Source organism: Rhinolophus sinicus, chromosome 5 (genome assembly GCF_057876585.1).
Source record: "Rhinolophus sinicus isolate RSI-liver-muscle chromosome 5, RSI-T2T, whole genome shotgun sequence".
Taxonomy (NCBI): Eukaryota; Metazoa; Chordata; class Mammalia; order Chiroptera; family Rhinolophidae; genus Rhinolophus; species Rhinolophus sinicus.
The window spans coordinates 42040001-42059041 of NC_142505.1; the positions used below are offsets into that span (position 1 = coordinate 42040001).

Here is a 19041-nt window from a genome sequence, read left to right on the forward strand (position 1 = left end):
TCTACTGCAATAAAAGTTATGTGAATGTGGGTTCTCTCTCTCATAACTGATCTGATAAGCAAGACGGCTACTAAGTGACTACTAAGTGACTAAGAGGCGGTAGTGGATAAGTGTGGTGACCTGGGAAAAGGGATGATTCACATTCGGGTGGGACATAGCAGGATGGTGCGAGATTTCATCATGCCACTCAGAATGGCACACAACTTAAAACTTATGCATTGTTTGTTTCTGGAATTTTCTGTTAATATTTTTGGGCAGCGGTTGACTGTGGGTAACTGAAACCACAGAAAGCGAAACTATGGATCGGGGGCACCACTGTATTGTTTATAGTTCTTGCAAGCTGTTCTCAATTATAAGCTCTTCAAGGACAGGGATCATATCTTATTTATTCAGCTTTGGACCCCAGTCACTTTTTGGCCAGTGAAGTGTACTTGTGTTAACTTGGCACTCTGCCCATACTGTTTATGGGATGCCTTGCTTGCCATATATCTACCGTCCCGAAGACAAGTAAACAGTACTTGGAGGCATGAAAATTGTATCTGTGTTGGGTTTACTTCCAGGTTTTTACATCTGTCATGACCCTGGGCTGGAGGGATTTGTACCCGAGGCTTGGAGGTAGGGGCCAGGTGTGTTAGGGGGGTGTTTGTTGGATGTCTCAGCTTCTGGAGCTCCACGGCATTCTTTTATCGAAAAACTCAAAAGTTCCGGAGGCTACATTTTGTATAGTGTCTTCTGTCAACAGCCAAAGAGTGCTTTTCAGCTCTTCAAAATAGTTTCATGCTCATGTATTAAGTGCACATAGTAGGCATTTAAACATTTTATAAGTGCATATTGGACGAGTTAGTCGGACTCTCATTTCGTTCAGTATTAACTAACTGTACATTTATGAGTGAAAATTGAGGGGATGATTTTTCTGTTCCGTGAAGTATCGTGGGTCACATGCCAGATGAATAAGAGGAAAGGTCTAGAAAGAGTTCATGTATTTTTTTCTCTGTGGCCTTCCCAGTTGATTAAAATTGGCAGCTGGTTCTTTAATCAATCATGATATAAAAATGGCCAACACTTGTGGTACTCTGTCAGAAGATGATTTGATTGCAAGTTTTGCTTAAATAAGAGAGAGTGTCTGTTTTACATGTCAGCCTTCCAAAGGAAAATATATTGGTGTACCTTTCCTTGGGGGTTCCAGGCCAAATGAGAAGTTTTAGCCTATGCTTTCAACAGTTATACCGGTAGGACATCTATAAAGAAAGTATGGCTATTTGGTTATTGCAGCAGAAAGTAGACACCCTAAGTGTAGTGTGCACGTGCAATGCTGTATTTTCTCATGTTTCTCTCTCCTTCTCAAACTTGTTTTCCTGGGAAAATGGGGAAGAGAGAGCAGGAAGAATCGTTTATTTAGATGTGGTGTAAATTGGCATTACTGCAACAAGGATCAAAATTTTCTTCTTGGCAGCCTGTACCACAGGGCTGTTAGCACAGGTATTATGTAACAGTAATCCTTGAATAATTAGAATTTCAAAGAACACTGATAGCTATTCAAAAATAATAGGATTATACCTGAAACTTTTATGGGTGAAATGGTTAGACTCCTTAACCCTCTAGTAACCAGCCTCACCTAAAACTTGAGACAACCATGAATTTTCGTTTTTGTTTTTTTTTCTTTTTCACTTATTGAAGGGAAAAGCCAGGTCTCTGTAGGTAGCAGATGGCTTGCCTCAGTGTTTCCCCCAAAGAAATGTAGAATTTTCAATCATGTTAAGGCGTCTCACTGTCGTTGTTACTATTGTTAATTCAAACCATCAGGAAAATGAGCTAAACAATATTCTTTGTGTCTATTGTTATGAGAAAAATGTGTCTCTCCAGCTCTCTCTCTCTCTCTCTCTTCTTTTTTTTTTTTGTCCTGGGAGGTACAGCTCTAACTTCCCACATCTCATCAGTAAGAAAAACCAAAGAAAAACAACTGTAAACCCGGCAGACACAGCCCTCTCTAAATAATAACGACCACCGTTTATTACATAAAATATGAAATTCTATCTTGAGGTCATAAATGACAGTGGCATCCTGTGGTTGGGTGGGGATGAGAGGCAAAAGGGAAAAGAGGAATCATCTCAAAGCCTAGAATTTTAGGGCTGATTGCAAATGCTGTAGAGGTTGAAGAGAAAAGTGTTTATCGCAGTGGGACATACGGTGGGTGGACTAGGGCGAAGAGATGAGGTTTGGGAAAATATGTAAGTACATGTGTTAAGTTCTGTGTGAAGTCAACAGAGTAAATCTAGTAGGAGACCCTTGTTTTTAATGCTTTTGTTTCATTTTATGGGGAAGTAGTTAATAAGGTTTTTGAATATTTGACAGCTTTGGGTAAGGATGCTAAACTTAACTCAGTGTGCATTACGGTCATATTTTTAAAGCTAGGAAAAAGGTGTGTGGTGATTCCTTCACAGGTCCACAGCCGTTGTACATTACTGTCCCCTTCTCTGGATGGATAGATGAGGGGTGTTACAGTGTGGCTTTCCTGGACTCGCTTTTTACAATTCCACAGGCCATCTAATTAAAGATAAGAAAGCTGCTAACTGCCAAAAAGACAATCTCTGTTCCCGATTTTTTAATAGCTGTTTCTGTTTGAAGTTCTTTCAGGGTGGGAGGGTGAGGGGGGGCAGGGCAGCCCTATTGTTTGAACAGGCCTCCCGCTTCTCCTCGAATAGCAAGCAACTCCATCATCATTGGGAAGAATGGTGGTAATAATTCCCCTCAGTTGTATGTCCTCCAGTAGTTTAGGGAACACTGTAATAGCTGTTGTCTCACTGGGTCCTTGACTGCCCTGTGTGAAGGGCAAGTGAGGTTTTATCATACCCCTTGTGCAGATAAGGACATTGAGGCTGGGATAGGTAGAATTCCTTGATCAAGATCACATGGCTAGTGTGGGTTGGAGCTTGGACAGGAAACCTGTTTTTTCTGACTCTGTATCTAGTGCTCTTTTTTTTTTTTTTTTTAAACTGAAAAGCCAGCCTGAGATTGCAGAGAGCTCAAAAAGCAGAAAAGCAGACTTGTCAGTGCTCTTAGCTTCTGGTGCTAGCTTCTCTCTCCTCCTTTGCTGCCTCAGCCTGGCTTCACCTGTAGGTGGCCGTGTTCCCCTCCAACCCTTTCCCTCTTGGTTTAGTCCTTATTTCCTGGAACCCCCACCCTCCCTTTTTTTTGGTCTTTTTCTAGGGTCTGATTCCCTCACCAAGGCTGTGGTTTATTATTACTGGGGCCACAGCTATCAGCTCTTTTCTGGGAGGCTGGAATGTTGCGCGTCCTCTAAACCTGGTTAGAAACCTAGTTATTCTGCAGAGCTGATCAAGCTGTCAATGTCAGTGTCCCCTTCTAACTACCCTTGACTTGGTATAGCACTCAGGGCATCTGATCCCTTGTGGCTTTCCTCCTTTCCCACCTTAGAGTCTAGGGTTCTTTTCCTTTACATTTGTTCTTTCAATAAATCTTTATTGACTTACCAGGTGCCAGGTATTATGTTAGGTGGTGGGGAAATAATGATTAGGAAAACTGGGAGGGAGATGGACAATAATCAGGGGAACACACTCAGACACAGACACACACACAGACACACACACGCACATACACGACATTCCAACTGCCTAAGTCCTCTGAAGGGAGGTTCATGGGGCTGTGAGAGTGTTTCTGACAATTCACTATCACGCCAGCCTTAACCAGGCATACACACTGTAGAAATCCTACTCTGCTCCAACAGTAAACTCATTTCCAGGATCCCTCACACCTCCCTACTCAAGTGGGAGATAAACAGGAAATCCTAGTGTGTATATTTCTGGTCTTCATGCAGGCAAGCATTGGCAGTTGATAAATTTCTCGTCCTACTCCAGCTACAGAGCATCAGTAGTTTAAGAAGAGAGGCTGACAGTGGGAGAGTTCATTTGCCCCTTCTGTGGAAAGCAAGACTGGAATTGTGTAAATTCAGATTATTCCGTGGGAAGGAAACTGAGCCGTTTCTTAGGTTGGCTCACGTCGCCACCTATAGTCTTGCCCAGGAGTAACTCATTGGGATGCCCGTGAACTCTGGGAGGAGTGGACCGCAAGGGTTTCCTCAGCCAGGTGCCCTGCTAAATTCATTCCAGAATCCCCAGTGCAGTGTTCCTGAACCTCAAGGGAAGGAGTGCATGTGAAAATTATGTGGGGAGCTGTTTTCAAACTGTACGTTGAAGTGCTCTTTCCTGGATGTAAATTGAAAATACACTTTTGTGGGCCCTACTGGACCCCACCCTGGATTTACTAAATCAACCTCCAGATATGGGGCCTGGGCTTCCATGGCTTTCAGAACCTCCTGGGTGATTCCAGTGCATGACCAGGGTTGAACACTGCTCTTCCCATGGATGAATTTCTGGTAGCACTATGACTGTAATGTGCTTACAAAGAGAGGCCTCAGTGAACACATCTGAAGGATGATTGACAAGGTGATGTTGGCAAGTCCATCCTTGGAACGATGAAATTTTTGTGAAAAGAATTTTTTATTTACCATTATTTCATTTGATTGAATATTTGCAACAAAAAACATTTTATTCTATTTTATACTAAAGATAATGGAAAATTAAAATCTGGACCATCTACTTGCTTTATAAAGCCTGTCTTCCCTTATTGGGGTTTTAGATCAGTAATGAATCCAGGAAACTTTAAATGCTTGTTCCTGTAGGCATTGGGGTGTATACAAAGAAAAATAAGACATGGGGAGCTAACTTCAAAGAGACCCCCAGTGTGGAGAGGAAGATGGATTTGTTTAACATTTTTAAGATACACTTCTTACAGGTATATGTTAATCTTAACATTGAAAATAATTTATTTTTAATACCTAGTTTTTAATTCAGTTGCTTTTTGCAAATCTAATGTGAAACTTGCCCCTTGCATGTTAAGTCCTTGTGAACTTTAAACACATCTTATTTTTAGTAGAAAGTAAGACCTGGGTGTAGTGGAAAATACCAGCTTCAGATCCCGGATCTACTATTCTTTGTGTTGAGTTTGGACAAGCTACTTAGACTGATTGCTATCTGCTCCCTCATCTATAAAACAGTGACAGTACCTGATAGTATTGTTGTGAGGATTAAAAAAGAAACAAAATATGTGAAAGAACCTAGCGTTCTGCCATGTACCATGCCCAACACGTGGTAAGTGTCCTTTGTCCTTTCCATTCCTTCAACTTTAGGGAGAAAATAACATTTTGAGACAATTGACCCCATGAGCTCTAACAGCTACTGGTTTATATGGCTAAGGAGAAAACTTCCAGTGATGGTTTGCTTACACCGGGGTTTCTTGACAGTGGCATTATGGCCCTTTTGGTTCAGATAATTCTTTGTTGTGTGGAGGCTGTCTTGTGCGTGGTAGCATCCCGGGCTTCCATCTTCTAGACACCAGCAGCACCCCCAAGTTGTGACAACCAGGCATTCCCCAATGTCCCCCAGTGGGGGGAACAAAATTAGCCTGGTTGAGAGGCACTGGCCTCGACCCTTCCCCTGTGTTCTGTGTGGTGAATCCTATCCCTCCATCTCTTAAAAGCATTTAAGAGTTTGCACTGTTGGTCAGCAAAGTGCAGAGTATGACCACAGCATGGCTGCTCCATAGTAATGGGAATGACAAAGACAGAACAAGGGTTGGCGGAGAGGTGGAGTAACCTACAATCCCATACTGCTGGCAGGAGTATAAATTGGTACAACTGCTTTGGAAAACTGTTTGGCAGTATCTACTTACGCTGAACGTGGACTTACTTTTTTTAATGTTAATGTATGCAACAGAAATGCTGTCATTTACGCACCAAAGACATGTACCAGAATATTTGCAGCAGCAATATTTATAATCTCTCCCAAATAGAAACTACCCAAATGCCCATCAACAGTAATGAAGTGTGCTGCATTAGGACACTGGAATACTACACAGCAGTGAACATGAATGAGTTTTTTCCGCTACACATAGAAATAAGGATAACACTCACAAACGTAATGTTGAGTGAGAGAATCCAGTTACAGAAGAGCCCATGGCATATTATTCTGTTTATACATAGTGGTTAAACCTATGCTCTTAAAGGTTAAGATAGTAGTTACCTTATGGGGTAGTTACTGGAAGGAGACCCAAGGCGGAGGAGACCTGAAAATTCTTTCTGTTAAAATAACAGTTGTGTTTGTTTTCTGGCCTGAATCCAAACTGGCTGAAAGGGCAATTCTGGAGACAGAAAAATGCTGTATTATGAAGTACTGTGAAGGCAAATTGAATTGTTAATTGAAGATTGGGCCAAACATTGGGACTGTCAGTGATCTTAGCCTTTCAAATGTTAAATATTTGGGACTTTTCCTCTATTGGGTTTCTTCTCCTATTTTTACCATGGGAGTTAGTTCTAGCAAACCTTGCAGGAATACATCTATGGATAATTATAACTCATGAGAATGTGAATGTCAGAATAGTATTTCATTTGAAGATTCTCTGAAAGAGGTTTACTAAACCTTAGTTATTTTTAGTAATGAAAACCACTAAAATAATCATTTTTGTTTGCAAGAAAACATTTGTGTTGTCAAGTATTATAAGTTACTAATTCTATAACTAACACATTACAGTGTTTTGCAAGAGATATTCCTTTCTCCGGAGTGCAAATTGATTAAATTCCCTTCCCCAGTACTGATTTATTTAAAACATAAGTCCTAGTATGCACTTTAAAATACTATTTATATCTTAAATTCATGTTAATAAAGCAGATTTCCTTTTTTATCATTTGATTTCAATTGAATTGGTTTTGTTAGTATTTTATTTTAATTTTTGCAAAGTTTAGTGAGGGTTCAACTGTTAAAAGATATTTGCTGTGACTTTTTAAAAATTAAATAAGATAAGAGGATTATTGTGTTTGAAACATAATGTACATCAGATGAGAATGGCCCACATGTGCAGTTTGCTTTCTCAAAACTGTCTTTGCAATTTAAAACTTACCCCTAGAGGGTACTGTTGTATTGGAAGTTTAAATCTTTGACTCGAATAACCATTTTAAGTTTTTCTTTTTTAAAAATACATATATTTGTACTAAAATCCCACTATATTACAGTAAATGATTTAGTAAATACTTAATAGAAGTTGAGTGTTTTGACTTAGAAGTGGTAGTGTTTTATAAACAATCAAAGTCAAGACATACTTGTATAGCTTCATGGCATTTGCTTTTGTGAAAATTTGACAAAATACTGTATATTTTTCATCATCATTTCAGTGTGAACTACTCCCAGTTAGAGAAATAAGCAATATTTTATGATATATTTAGGAATCCTTCCCTTGAAAGAAAATATAATAACATAGGGAACTTAGATATTCAGGTTCACTGAACAGGATACTTGAGGCATTTGACAATTGTTTTGTTTCAGTGACTTCTTTCATTTAATAGTTACGTTGTTGAAGGCCTACTGGGTGCAAAGTAGTCTTTATAATCTGGTAAGGGAGAAATACATAGATGATGTTCTAGTCTGCCTTGTTTTAGAATTAAGGGCAGGCTAAACGTAAAATGCAGTGGGATAGGAGATTAATCCTAGCTAATGGGGTTTTTGGAGAAGGTGGGGTGTTAGATGGCCTTTAAGGAGCCACAGAACTTTGCATTTCTCTTTTTGGCACAAAAAAGAAAGTTTTCTTGCTTACCACTCAATGCTGAATGCTCGGTTTTCATTTAACCTTTTTCTGTGCTTCCCTCCTCACAGCCTTGTCTTAGTAATTAAGACAATTAGATAAAGACGTGAAAGTGCTTTGACCAATGAAGTGTTTGTACAACAAGCATGATCATCATCTTACTATTGTCACAATTCACATTATTCTGAGGAATGTATCCATAAATGGCCGTGGATGCTTCTAGAGATGCTTTTACACATGACATTTTTATACATCCAACTTCTTATTTAACCAATACTTTAGAGCAAGGTGTAGTCAAACTTATTTTCTTCCTTTGGTAAGGTCTGTTTTGATTACTGTTCACCTACCAGGTTAAAGTGAGTTTTAAGAAAATAAATGTGTCATAAGGAGAAAAAAAGCTTTATAAATGAGAGCATTAGCTAAGTATGTAGGTTAGTTAGAATCCTGGGACGAAGAGAGCAATTATATCCAACAGAGGAACAAAATAGCCCAGTAGGATTATTTATATTTCCCAGGGTCTTTGAAAAGATTATTGTTAGATTTAACATTAAAACATTCCCTTCTCTGCAAGTGCTTTAATGACAGCATTTTATTTTTTAAGAAGTGTCTGGAGCGTGATTTGATCATTTAGCTTTTATTAAGCATCTCACAGTTTTAGTCAACTCTAGCAAATAAAGCAATTTAACCTAGTAATTAGCCTGGGCTGCCTTCTGTCATCGTTTTGCCATCATTATTGCACAAAGATGCTGAGATGCTGCCATAATGAACATTTATGGAGCACTTAGTATATGCTGTGGGAAGCTTTTCTACCAAGAACTGAAGCTTAGTTTTCCTTCCCTCTAGAAGCTTGTGGTCTAGTTTGGGGAGTTGATACCAGTACATGAAATCATTAGTAAACAATAGAAGACAAAAAACATGTACATACGTTTCTACATGTTCTGAAAGTTTAAAGTACAGAGAGCTTCTCCCTGTAGACAGTTCTTTAGGACAGATCCCTCAGCGTAAACATACTTGAATCTTACAAAGGTCTAAATAAATGTTTGGAATTCTATTATCTTTAGTTGTTAGAGCAGATGTAAATCAAAAGGACATATTATGTTGTTTAAAAATAAGATATATATGATCCATTGCTTATGTCTTACCAGGGTATGTTTTCTCATTACGTGCCTGCTTTATAAAAAGTGGGGTGAACTTCCTTCACCTCGGTTATATAAGAAATATACTTTTTTTTAAATTTTTTTTTAAAATTTATTGGGGTGACAATTGTTAGTAAAATTACATAGATTTCAGGTGTACAATTCTATATTACATCATCTATAAATCCCATTGTGTGTTCACCACCCAGAGTCAGTTCTCCTTCCATCACCATATATTTGATCCCCCTTACCCTCATCTACCACCCCCCACCCCCCAGAAATATACTCTTTAGAGGTAAATTAGAAATACAGAAAAATGTCAGAAATGCCCATTCAAAGATAGGCACTGTTAACATTTTGGTATTCTTTCCAGTCTTTTTAATATGAGTGTGTACTTTTTTCTAAATATGTATATATACTCATAAATATGTACCAACTCAAAATTGGTGTAGAGTGTACATCTTTTATATCCTGTTTTTATTGTTTTCAGTTAACATATGTAGTACTATCATGTAGTATGTACTGTAGCATTTCCTCATGTCATTAGGTATTTTTGAAGGAATTATAATGGCTGTATAATAGTCTGTCGTTGATAAACCACAGTTGTAGTGCATTCCCTTATTTTTGGACTTTTAGGTTTTCATTATTATAAACAGAAAAACGAAAAGTGTCTTTTATGTTACTCCTTGACCAAATCCTATTATTTTCATAAGACAAGAGTTCTAGGAGTAGAGTCCAGAGTAAGGAAAAGGATGCAAACATTTTCAACATTACAGGTACATAGCTTAATGGGAAGGCCACACTGCTTTGTAGAAAGGCATTGTCTGTTTACACTTCACTACGTAGCAGTGAACACAAATTCCAATGGCATCTCGCCTCACCAGCATTAAATAAGATTGAAAAATCTTCTTGTTTTGTTTATTTTGCAGGTGGAAAATAATTAAAAATTTTAAAATTTGTTAATGAGGTTGAATAGTGTTTAAAAAATGTATGACCTTTCATTTCTCGTGTTCTTTGCTCATTTACAAATATTTAGATTCTTTTTTTCTTTCTACTTTTAAGTGTTCTTCATATACCAAGAACATTTATCATTCAACCACCATAGTGTATATTACAAATATATTCTTCTGTTTTGTGTTTTGCCTCTCTACTTGCTTTGGGTGTTTTCAAATGTACAAATACATAAAATTTGTATATGTAGTCAAATTCTTTGTTGTTTTCCTCTATGCCTTCTTTCTTTGATTTATTATTATTTTTTTTTTTTCAGGCTTAGAAAAAGATTTCCCTATTCCAGATTGGATAGTCTGAGCATATTGTTAACATGTGGTTTTTAAAGTTTTTACAGTTAAAAACTTTATGATAGTATCTGTTTAGTGCTACTTATTCTATACCCAGTCCCCACCCCCACCCCGCAATTCTTTGCTTTGTGTTTTAAATATTTGATAGCTCAAATTTCTTCATTCTTAAAAAAAAATAGATCTTTCTACCTGACTTTTTATGGATAAAATTTAGCACTGTCTTTCCAATTTACTTACAAGCAATCTTGTTGGTACTTTAATTATGAATATATTAGCCTATGAATGAACTTGAGAAGCATTGACGCCTTCCAATGTTAGGATTTTTAAAATGAATGAGTTGATTATAATCTGATCAGAATCTGGATGAGTGTTCCTCAAATGTGAGAGCTTGTGGTCCCCAAAAGATGTTGACAGAATTCAGTTTGAGAAATGTGACGTTAGATAATCTATTGCATGCTGGGAGTAGGGGAAGGGTGGGAGTGGGGAATGGAGAATCTGCCTTTGAGAAGTTTTAATCTTACTGATTTCGGTCAACAAGTATTTACTGATGGCCCACTATGTGCCAGATTTATGTGAGACTGACTTTGCAAAGGTGACGAAGGCATAGCCCTTGCTTTTAAAGCCTAGACTTGGTTAGAATAGAAGTGTGTGCGTGGAAAAATGGTAGCACAGAGCAGGAGGTAAATAGACCGAAGGATGGGGGTCCCACAAGACAAGAGAGACATACACCAAATCTTGAGGGAAGAATGGATATTTGCTGGGCAGACAAGCTGGAAATGTCTTTCACAAAGAGAGAATATGAAATAATGTGTTTTTTAAGAGTAATATAAGTAGTTCAGTGTACTTGAAGTATAAGGTGTAAGATACAAGGAGCTGGGGTGGACCAGGCACAGGTTGTAGAGATGTTTACTGCTCACCATCCTCCAGCACAGGGCTTCTCAGACTGTGTGTGGATGACCAGCTTTCTCCCACCCCAGAATTTGTTGCTGATTGATACTTTGTAAAATGCAACAAAAGTCACTAAGTATAACTATGAAAAACTACAACCCTAGTTTTTTTAAACTAAGATTTAGGAGACAAAATTACTCTGTCAAATTGTTGTAACAGTTTTGAAATGTTCACTCCATTTCTGTATCTATCTCTTGTGGATACTGACAAGCAGTTCTTAAACCCCTCTGTGGACCACACTCAACTAGCACTACACTAGCATCCCAGATCAGTAGGAAAGACGTGGCTGGGGGCTGGAATTTTATCCCAGATCATTCCAAACACAAGTCGAGATTTACTCCTGGGACTGTGTCCACTCAGATGATTGCCACTCAGAGGCCGAGAACCACATTGTAAGTAATACTGAACCATGAAAGGGAAGTATTAAATATTTTACTCATATCTTTATAACTGTAGTGTTTAAATCTGGTTCACAATATTTTAAAAAGAAAGAAAATATTCCTTAAATAAGTGTATAATATGAAGTATCTGAAGGCAGGTAAATATTTCGCTCCAGATGAAAGCAAAGGGTCTTAACTTTGCATCTTAGAATCACTTGGGACTCTAAAAAAGATGCTGATGCTACATCCCACATCCTCAGATTGGTTTGGGATGCAACCTTAGCATCAGGATTTTTTAACAGCTGTGCACTGATTCCAATGTGCAGGCAACTCTCTCCCATAGGGGCTATGGTAATGACTCCTAATGTTTTCTGATTGAGAACTTACATCAAAGAACACAGTGATTGTACTTCAAAGCTCTCAGTTGAATTTGAATCTGATACTTAAAGATAGTAAAACTGTTATAAATGCAATAATCTTGTGAATACTAGATACTATAGGAGTTTTCTTCCAACTTTCCTGCCAAATACCATTAAGTATTTCAATTATAATTGACGATAACCTATCTTTCAATATAGCTTATTCAGTATCTAGAATATGTAATCTAGTATTATTAATAAACATCCTTATGAATTAAAGCTTGTGAAATCTTGATTTGTTGTTGTTGCATACTCCACCTGCTGCTATCCCAATGACTACTGTTGCTGCAGCATTGATGGCTACAGTATTTGAGTGCTGTATTAATTGCTAGATAAGATTTGCTTAGAACAACTTGCAATGAATGGGCCTATTATCCCAAATGCAACTATTGCTGAATTTTTAACATATAACCCCTTGAAATTATATATTCAAATCTTAAAGTATTAAAATTTCATGTCTTGGTCTACATCCCTTGATATTGATATTTTCTGAATCTCCAAATAGCATACAATAATGTCAATATAGTAATACTTCCTATGGTGAATTATTAGTCTATTTATGGTGCCAGAACCTAGCTTCAAATCTGCAAAGATCAAAACTCCCTGTTCTCCCTCCCCTCCTCCCATTTTGCTAGTGTGTTCTTCATGTGTTGAAGACTGAATATTCAGTGATTCACTCAGTAAACAGCTTTTGGGCATCTACTTGCTGTGCTATTAATAGATACTGGAGATGCAAAATTTAAGCCCTGAGTCCTTCCAATAAGGAGCATCATGGGACCATACTACTAGCTTCTACTATACAGATGGGACAGCTTTCGTGTGTGCAAAGTGAAAATAATTGTATCCCACCTCCCATCATTTCAAGTAGGCTTTCAGTTTTTGATATGTCAGTCTTATTTGCTTAAATATCTTTCTTTCCCTCTCCCTCGTCCCCTCCCCTCCTTCCCTCCTTCCTTCCCCTCCTTCGCTCCCTCCCTGTTTTTTTTTTTTTTTTAGAAGGTTATAATATTGGGGGAAAAAACACTCTAAAAGTAGTTTGACCAACTATTTTGGGAGCCATGGGCCAGTCATTTAATCTGAGCCTCGGTTTCCTCTACTGTGAAAAGCTGGTACTGTTCCTGCCCTGTCCATGTGAGTTCTGAAAATTGTGAGAGAAGTTATATGTGACATTAACACCAACATTTTTAAATCTACAGATCAAGTGTATAAATGGACATTATCAAACAAGTATAAAAAAGAAAAAAAAGAAACCTTACAAAATATGTGTGGTATATAATATGCATCACAGCAAATTACTTTGGGTTTCTGAAACCCCAAAGTGAAGTTACACCAGAGTTAAATTCCATGGAAGTTTGCTTCCATGATGGATTTTTTTCATTTTTTCACTCAGCTCCTGAAAAAGAAACTTCCTGGGTTTTCTTTTTCCTCCGACGGTTTTGCAGTGGCAGGGCTGCTTCCTGTCAAGAGCAGCTCCACGGCGGCCCCTCGGTACGGACTCTCCACCTCCTCTTTTTCTTTCAAACACTTAATACATTTAGAGGCTGATCTTGTGCAGAAAATATCCCTGACATTTGCAGAGCCCTGGGGATTCAGGCGGGGCGGCAGCGCGCATGCTCGGCGCGCGCTCCCGCTGGGAAGAGGAAGCTCGTTTACATACGAGTCATACCACGCATAGCCAGCATGTCAGCGCAGTGAACTTGCAGCGGGCTGCGAGGGACGCCAGCGGGGCTTTGTCCTAGGAAATGTGCTTCGTGCTTTTCTTTTTTACTCCTTTTTCATTTCGAAGAAAGACTTACAAAGACTTCTGAAACGATTTCTAAATGCTCGATTGAGGATACAAAACTTACACCGTCTACAGCTAAACCCTCGAAGGGTTGGTTTTGTGCGAGTTCCATTTTTTTGTGTGCGTGTGTGCTTTTTTTTTTTTTTTTCCCCCTTCTTTTTTAAACTTTTACTTTTACATACTTTGTTGTGATCATCTGAGGCCGGGCCTCCGTCTTTGTGAAGTTTAAGAGAAGAGCCAGGAGCTACTCAGCAATAATTGATTTTTGAAACGTACTCTTTTTGGGGCGAAAGCAAAGAGCTGGTTTTCTGTGCTAGCCCAATAAATGCTATTTATGAAGATGGACCTGTTGAACTACCAGTACTTGGACAAGATGAACAACAATATCGGCATTCTGTGCTATGAAGGTAGAGGTTCTGTTCTAGAAATTGCTATCCTATTGCTTTTGTCAAGGCCACTCTTCCTGTAAGATTCTGAATGCCTTCTGTGCATTTTGTTCTCTTTCTGGGGACTTCAGGGTGCTTTGAAAGGCGAGCGGTTATTATGTACTGTTTTCAATACAAAGTTTGTTGTTTGTATCTTAGCCTTCAGTGGAAGGCTGGGGGTGGAGAGTGGTGAAATACAAACTAAAAAGTTTGCTTTATGCCAGCAACATACTGTTCAAACTTTAGCTCTTTAAAATGTAATTCTTTTTGATTTCTGTTGGTGTTTTCTTTGGAGCAAGAACTTCTAGGACCCAAGTAAAAGTTAAATGTGTCAGGTGTTTTTTTGGTTGTTGTTTTGCATTGGTATTTATTTTAAACATATACCATCTACAGTATTTGTGTTGTATTCCAACAGCGCTTTGGATTTTCATGTAGAGGGGAACAGAAAGTTACAGTGAGTTTTTGTTTTCGGGAGCGATTGTCCCAAACAATGAAGAATTTTTCTATTCAGTTTGGGGGACTGGAAGGGCACGCATGTCACAGAGCACAGACTCCCTCTTTGTCTGATTTCCCATTTCCTGTATAGCTCCGAGAGAGTTCTGACATTGAAGGATGTTCCTTGCACACTAGCTCGGTCCCTTGTGGAAGTGATTGCACAACACACCAACCAGAAAGCTAAATTAAAAAAAAGAAAAAAAACAACAACAACAAAAACTCTGAATTCTTATTGTTTATTACCACTTACTAAACCATGAGGTGTTTCCCTACTGCCCTGTAGTCTTTCAAGCTATCTCTGTTGGTAGTAAGAAGAAAAAAAGTGATTTCTTAATCTGTTGGAACATTATCTACGTGCGATTTGAAAAAGTGGTAATGGCCTGGGTTTGAGTGGCCGGAGAGGCATCTCCCGGGGAATTCAGCTTGGCAGGGGGAGTGTTTTTTGTTGTAACTACAGACAAATCGAGGAGAAATGTCCTTTCTGATTCAGCAGGAGCAGTTTCCATGTTTTCTCCTATAGTGAACTGAACATTTCTCTTGAAAAAGAAAACATTGAAGAAACTTGGGAAGGTGAGCCGACCCACTTGTATTTTTCATGTAAAAATCTCAGGCCTGTTGCCTAATCAGTTGAAAACTTACCCTTTTCCCTTGAAGGAAAAAAAAATCTCATTCATGCTAGTTTTTTGTTTTTTTTTAACTCGATGGATAAGAATTTCATACTTGAAAGTTTTTTTTTTAAGGTTTATTAATTATTTTACTCCTACTTGTTCCACTAATGAGAATATTGGTGAATTGCTTTCTTTGAATCTGCTGCTGTTAAGTATCAACTTGCTTCTGAAGTCACCCGTTTAAAAGGCATGCTTCAGAATGGTCTAAGCAGCCAGTGACTTGTTTCCTGTGAAATGAACTCATTGCAATTCATTTTTTAAACTTCTTTTTCAGTGAACAAGAAATTAAAAACTTTTAAGGCAATTTCTGTTGATTATCATTGAGTAATACGATATTTTCAAAACAAACTGTAATGATCAACCTAAGAGGAATACAAGGATTGTTAGGACATTGATACCACGTTAATTTTTGATGTCTCCAGTCGGTGATGGTAAGGAAAGGCTTATGGAGAGCTTCTCCAGGTTGATTTGTTGTTTGTGTAGTATGTAAAATACATGGGAGTCTTCTGTTCTAGCCTCCTTATTTGGGAGGAAGAAACTTTGATTTTGAAAGTTGAGTAGATATGTGGGATGATACGCTATAGTCTGTTTGGCTTAAACATCTGCTGCTATTTTCCTTATTATGAAAGTTAACATTATTTTAACACCAAAATAAATACACAGGAAATGAAGAAAAGCACAGCAAAATTTGAGTGGTGTTTATAGTGGGTTGTTTATGTCCTAGTGGTTTTCTCAGTGTAAACACTGCACACATCTGCTCTGAACTCAAAAGGGTGTTTTGAAGATGGGCATAAATCTTAGATGGGTTTGTTTGTGTGTGTGTGTGTGTGTGTGTGTGTGCGTGTGTGTGTGTAAGAAAAGTTGCAACAGTTATTGTTACTTTAAATCCAACACTAAAAATATTCCTATGAAACATATCAGCTCACCAGCATTCCAAGGGAGTTATTTGGAAAATGGAATGTACAGTTGGTAGGCAGCATTTGATTTCACTTAGGGCACAAGCAGGTTTCATGTCTCTAAAGAATAAGGGACAAATTAACTTTCCGAATTTTTAGTTTTAAAAATAAGATGTCCTTATTCTCTAGGTTAGTTGAGTATTCCTTAGCTGTATAACACACAGCTTTACTCCGCAGAATAATTCACGTATCTGCACCATCTTTCTTCAACCTCTCTAGTAGTAATTTATGCACAGATGGGCCTTTTAAAGCCAGTTACCTTGCAGCATACAAAGTCTTCCTAAAATCTCACTCTGCATAGCTTCACTGTGGACTCCCTGCTTGGTGACTGCTGTCTGTTTGAATGTGTCTGTGTGAAAACCTCATGGTTTATTACCAGTCCTCAACAATTAACCAGTTCATCATTCATCTCCCCAGTGACTGTTCACATTATACCCACTTAAATCCCAGTTTTGCCTCCATCTCTGTGAAAAGGTTATAGGCCAACCTCAGCCTGCCTTCGCTCCCCCTCACACCACCCCCCCCAACTCCTGAGACTACTCCACTAGGAGATTGAAAGCCTCATGAGGGCAGGGCATGCCGTGGTCACCGCTGTATCTCTCAGCCCTGGCACAGTGCCTGGTTTGGATCTCAGGAAGTGGCTAATTAAAAAAAAAACAAAAAACAGTGAAATCTTTCCAGTCGCAGTTGTAGCTGCTACTGTGTAATTTAGCACTTGATTATACACTGTCTTGTATTCTCTAATTATCTAATTATTTGCAGAGCTATACAGGGCCTTAGACATCATGTAATACATTGGCCTTGTTTTTGCCAAGGAAACTGAGGTCCGGAGAGATACATTGTCTTTTCAAGTTTACTCAGAAAGTTTATAACAGAACTGAATTGCGGTGGGTTTGACTAGCCCACGATTCCTATACCATATTGCCTCTGCAAAATTATTGTATGTCTTTTCCCCTTTAGTTAATTATTAGCTTGTTGATGTTAGGGACCTTTACTGCCCCCAGCACAGGGACAACAGATGATGGGGTTACCATGCACAGGCCAGCCTGTCCTGGACTCTTCATTGCTCTGAAGCCAGGGCTGGTCTAGGTTCCCAAGCAGTTGTGATGCTCGGGAAAGACCGTAATGAGAACTATAGGGGACCAGCCTCATTGGCATTAGCTGTGCTGGCTGCTTTGGCACTTAGGTTGCTTTATGTGTTTTCTGTTTATGCAGAGGAGGAAGCCCTATGTAATGCCAGTTTACAAAGAGTATTTCCCCAAGGGAGCAGGGAGCTGGTTAGACCATGGATTTTCCTCAAGATGGCTGACAGTTATATTTACATAATTACTTGGTGCTGAAAACTTAGGTCCTAATAAATGTGCTCATGGTTGGCTGTGGCTTTAAACTGCTGTTAGTGATACTTTAATTATGGGTTAAGAGCCATTAGTGTGTAATTTAGTAGAAGAATTCTCCCCTTTTAATTTAATAGTGTGGTTTATATTGGTAGAAAGTAAGGATACATCGCATAGAATGATCGTCTGAAAGCTTAAGAAAAGAGTATCCTAAGTTCCTCAGATTTTAGAGCTGCTCATTGTTTTGGAACATAATTATCACTTGTTGCATCACAGGCTACATTTACATTTATTTTCTGGAATTGAGCAGAAAATGCACCCAAGAGTTGTGGAGTTGAGTGAGACTGTGCTAGGGATATGAGAACAAGGCTGGGTGAGGGATTTCTTTTGTTTTCTGCCAGTCTCACCATTGGCAGTTTAATGGAGTCCTGGTTTCATTGTTCTTTGTCTAATGAGCTCAGAGACGTCTGGAAGCTCAGGAGCATTGGGTACTATTAAGGTGAAAAGGCCACAGAGCAGAGCCATTCTGTACCCGCCTCTGGTCCCCAGCTCTGCATATCAAGTGACCAGCTCTTGATCCAGGGGTGTATTCGGAGGTAGAACATCTGCAACTATTTTGCTGTGGAAATTCATTTTACTTTAGCTTTTTGTTTGTAGGAGGGAGGGAGGTAGTGAGGGAAGGAGGAAAGGAGGGAGAGAGGGGGAGAGACGGGGAGGAGCCTGATTAATAAAACATGCCCAGGTGAGCCCCAGAGATCTCCTGAGAGAGATCTGGCCAGTTTGTATTTCTTCTAATTACAGTTTATGAAGGGAAGGTGTGATTATCCCCTCTTTCCTCCTCGCTCCCCACCCTTATTTCTCTACCCTCTTCTGGAAGGATTATTTTACTTGGCTGTTTATCTCCTGGAGCCTACACATGGCTTTGTTTGGGAAGGCAGATTTCTCTTCCTTCCTCCTTCCCTTCCCTATTGTCTGCGTGGCCTCCTGCTCCTAGGGTGCTTAGATTTGTTGCTGTGAAGATTTGTTTTTAAAACATGCCGTAAGATAAAAAGAAATTCCCCATCGTTGTGAAGATGCAAAACCTCTCAGTGTAGTTTGGTTCTGCTCGATTGTGAGCCTGTTGCAGAAAACTGGGTTTTGTCATACAGAAATTAGATCCAGATCTAGCACTTCTGCATGTACGCAAATATATAAAACCAGTCTTAGCAGGGATTGTTTCTGGCTATGTCTGTTTTATCTCTATATGTGTTAACATTTATTCAGTTACTGTTTATATTTAGTGGTATCTATGTATGGCCTGTTGAGCTCTTTGGAACGATTCTTTAGTCTTGCTCGGCAAGATCAATCAATTTGTCCTACAAAATAGTCTTTCTCCCTCTTTTATTTTTTAATGACCTCATATCAGCCCTCCTACCCGCCACTTCAACCATGGACACTTAATGTTATAAGCAGAGTTTGAAAATGATTTTACTTTCTCCATTTGCACTCCCCACCCCACAGCCTTCCTGAATATTGCATGTTCTGCTAAGTTCTAATGAATTATTTCCAT

The 19041-nt window shown here is 38.8% G+C and overlaps 1 protein-coding gene across 5 annotated transcripts in view; it reads left to right on the forward strand.

Moving 5' to 3' along the window:
* VGLL4 (vestigial like family member 4) overlaps positions 1-19041 on the forward strand; it is a 144064-nt gene that overhangs the window by 53626 nt on the left and 71397 nt on the right. Inside the window, exon 1 of one of the 5 annotated variants that reach the window (XM_019732656.3) lies at positions 13285-14021. The exons of the other annotated variants lie outside the window; for them this stretch is intronic. Within the exon in view, the coding sequence (XP_019588215.2) occupies positions 13940-14021 (82 nt within the window). The 5' untranslated portion in view covers positions 13285-13939. Of the gene's footprint in view, positions 1-13284; positions 14022-19041 lie in introns of those variants that run through there. 5 annotated transcript variants of the gene reach the window in all.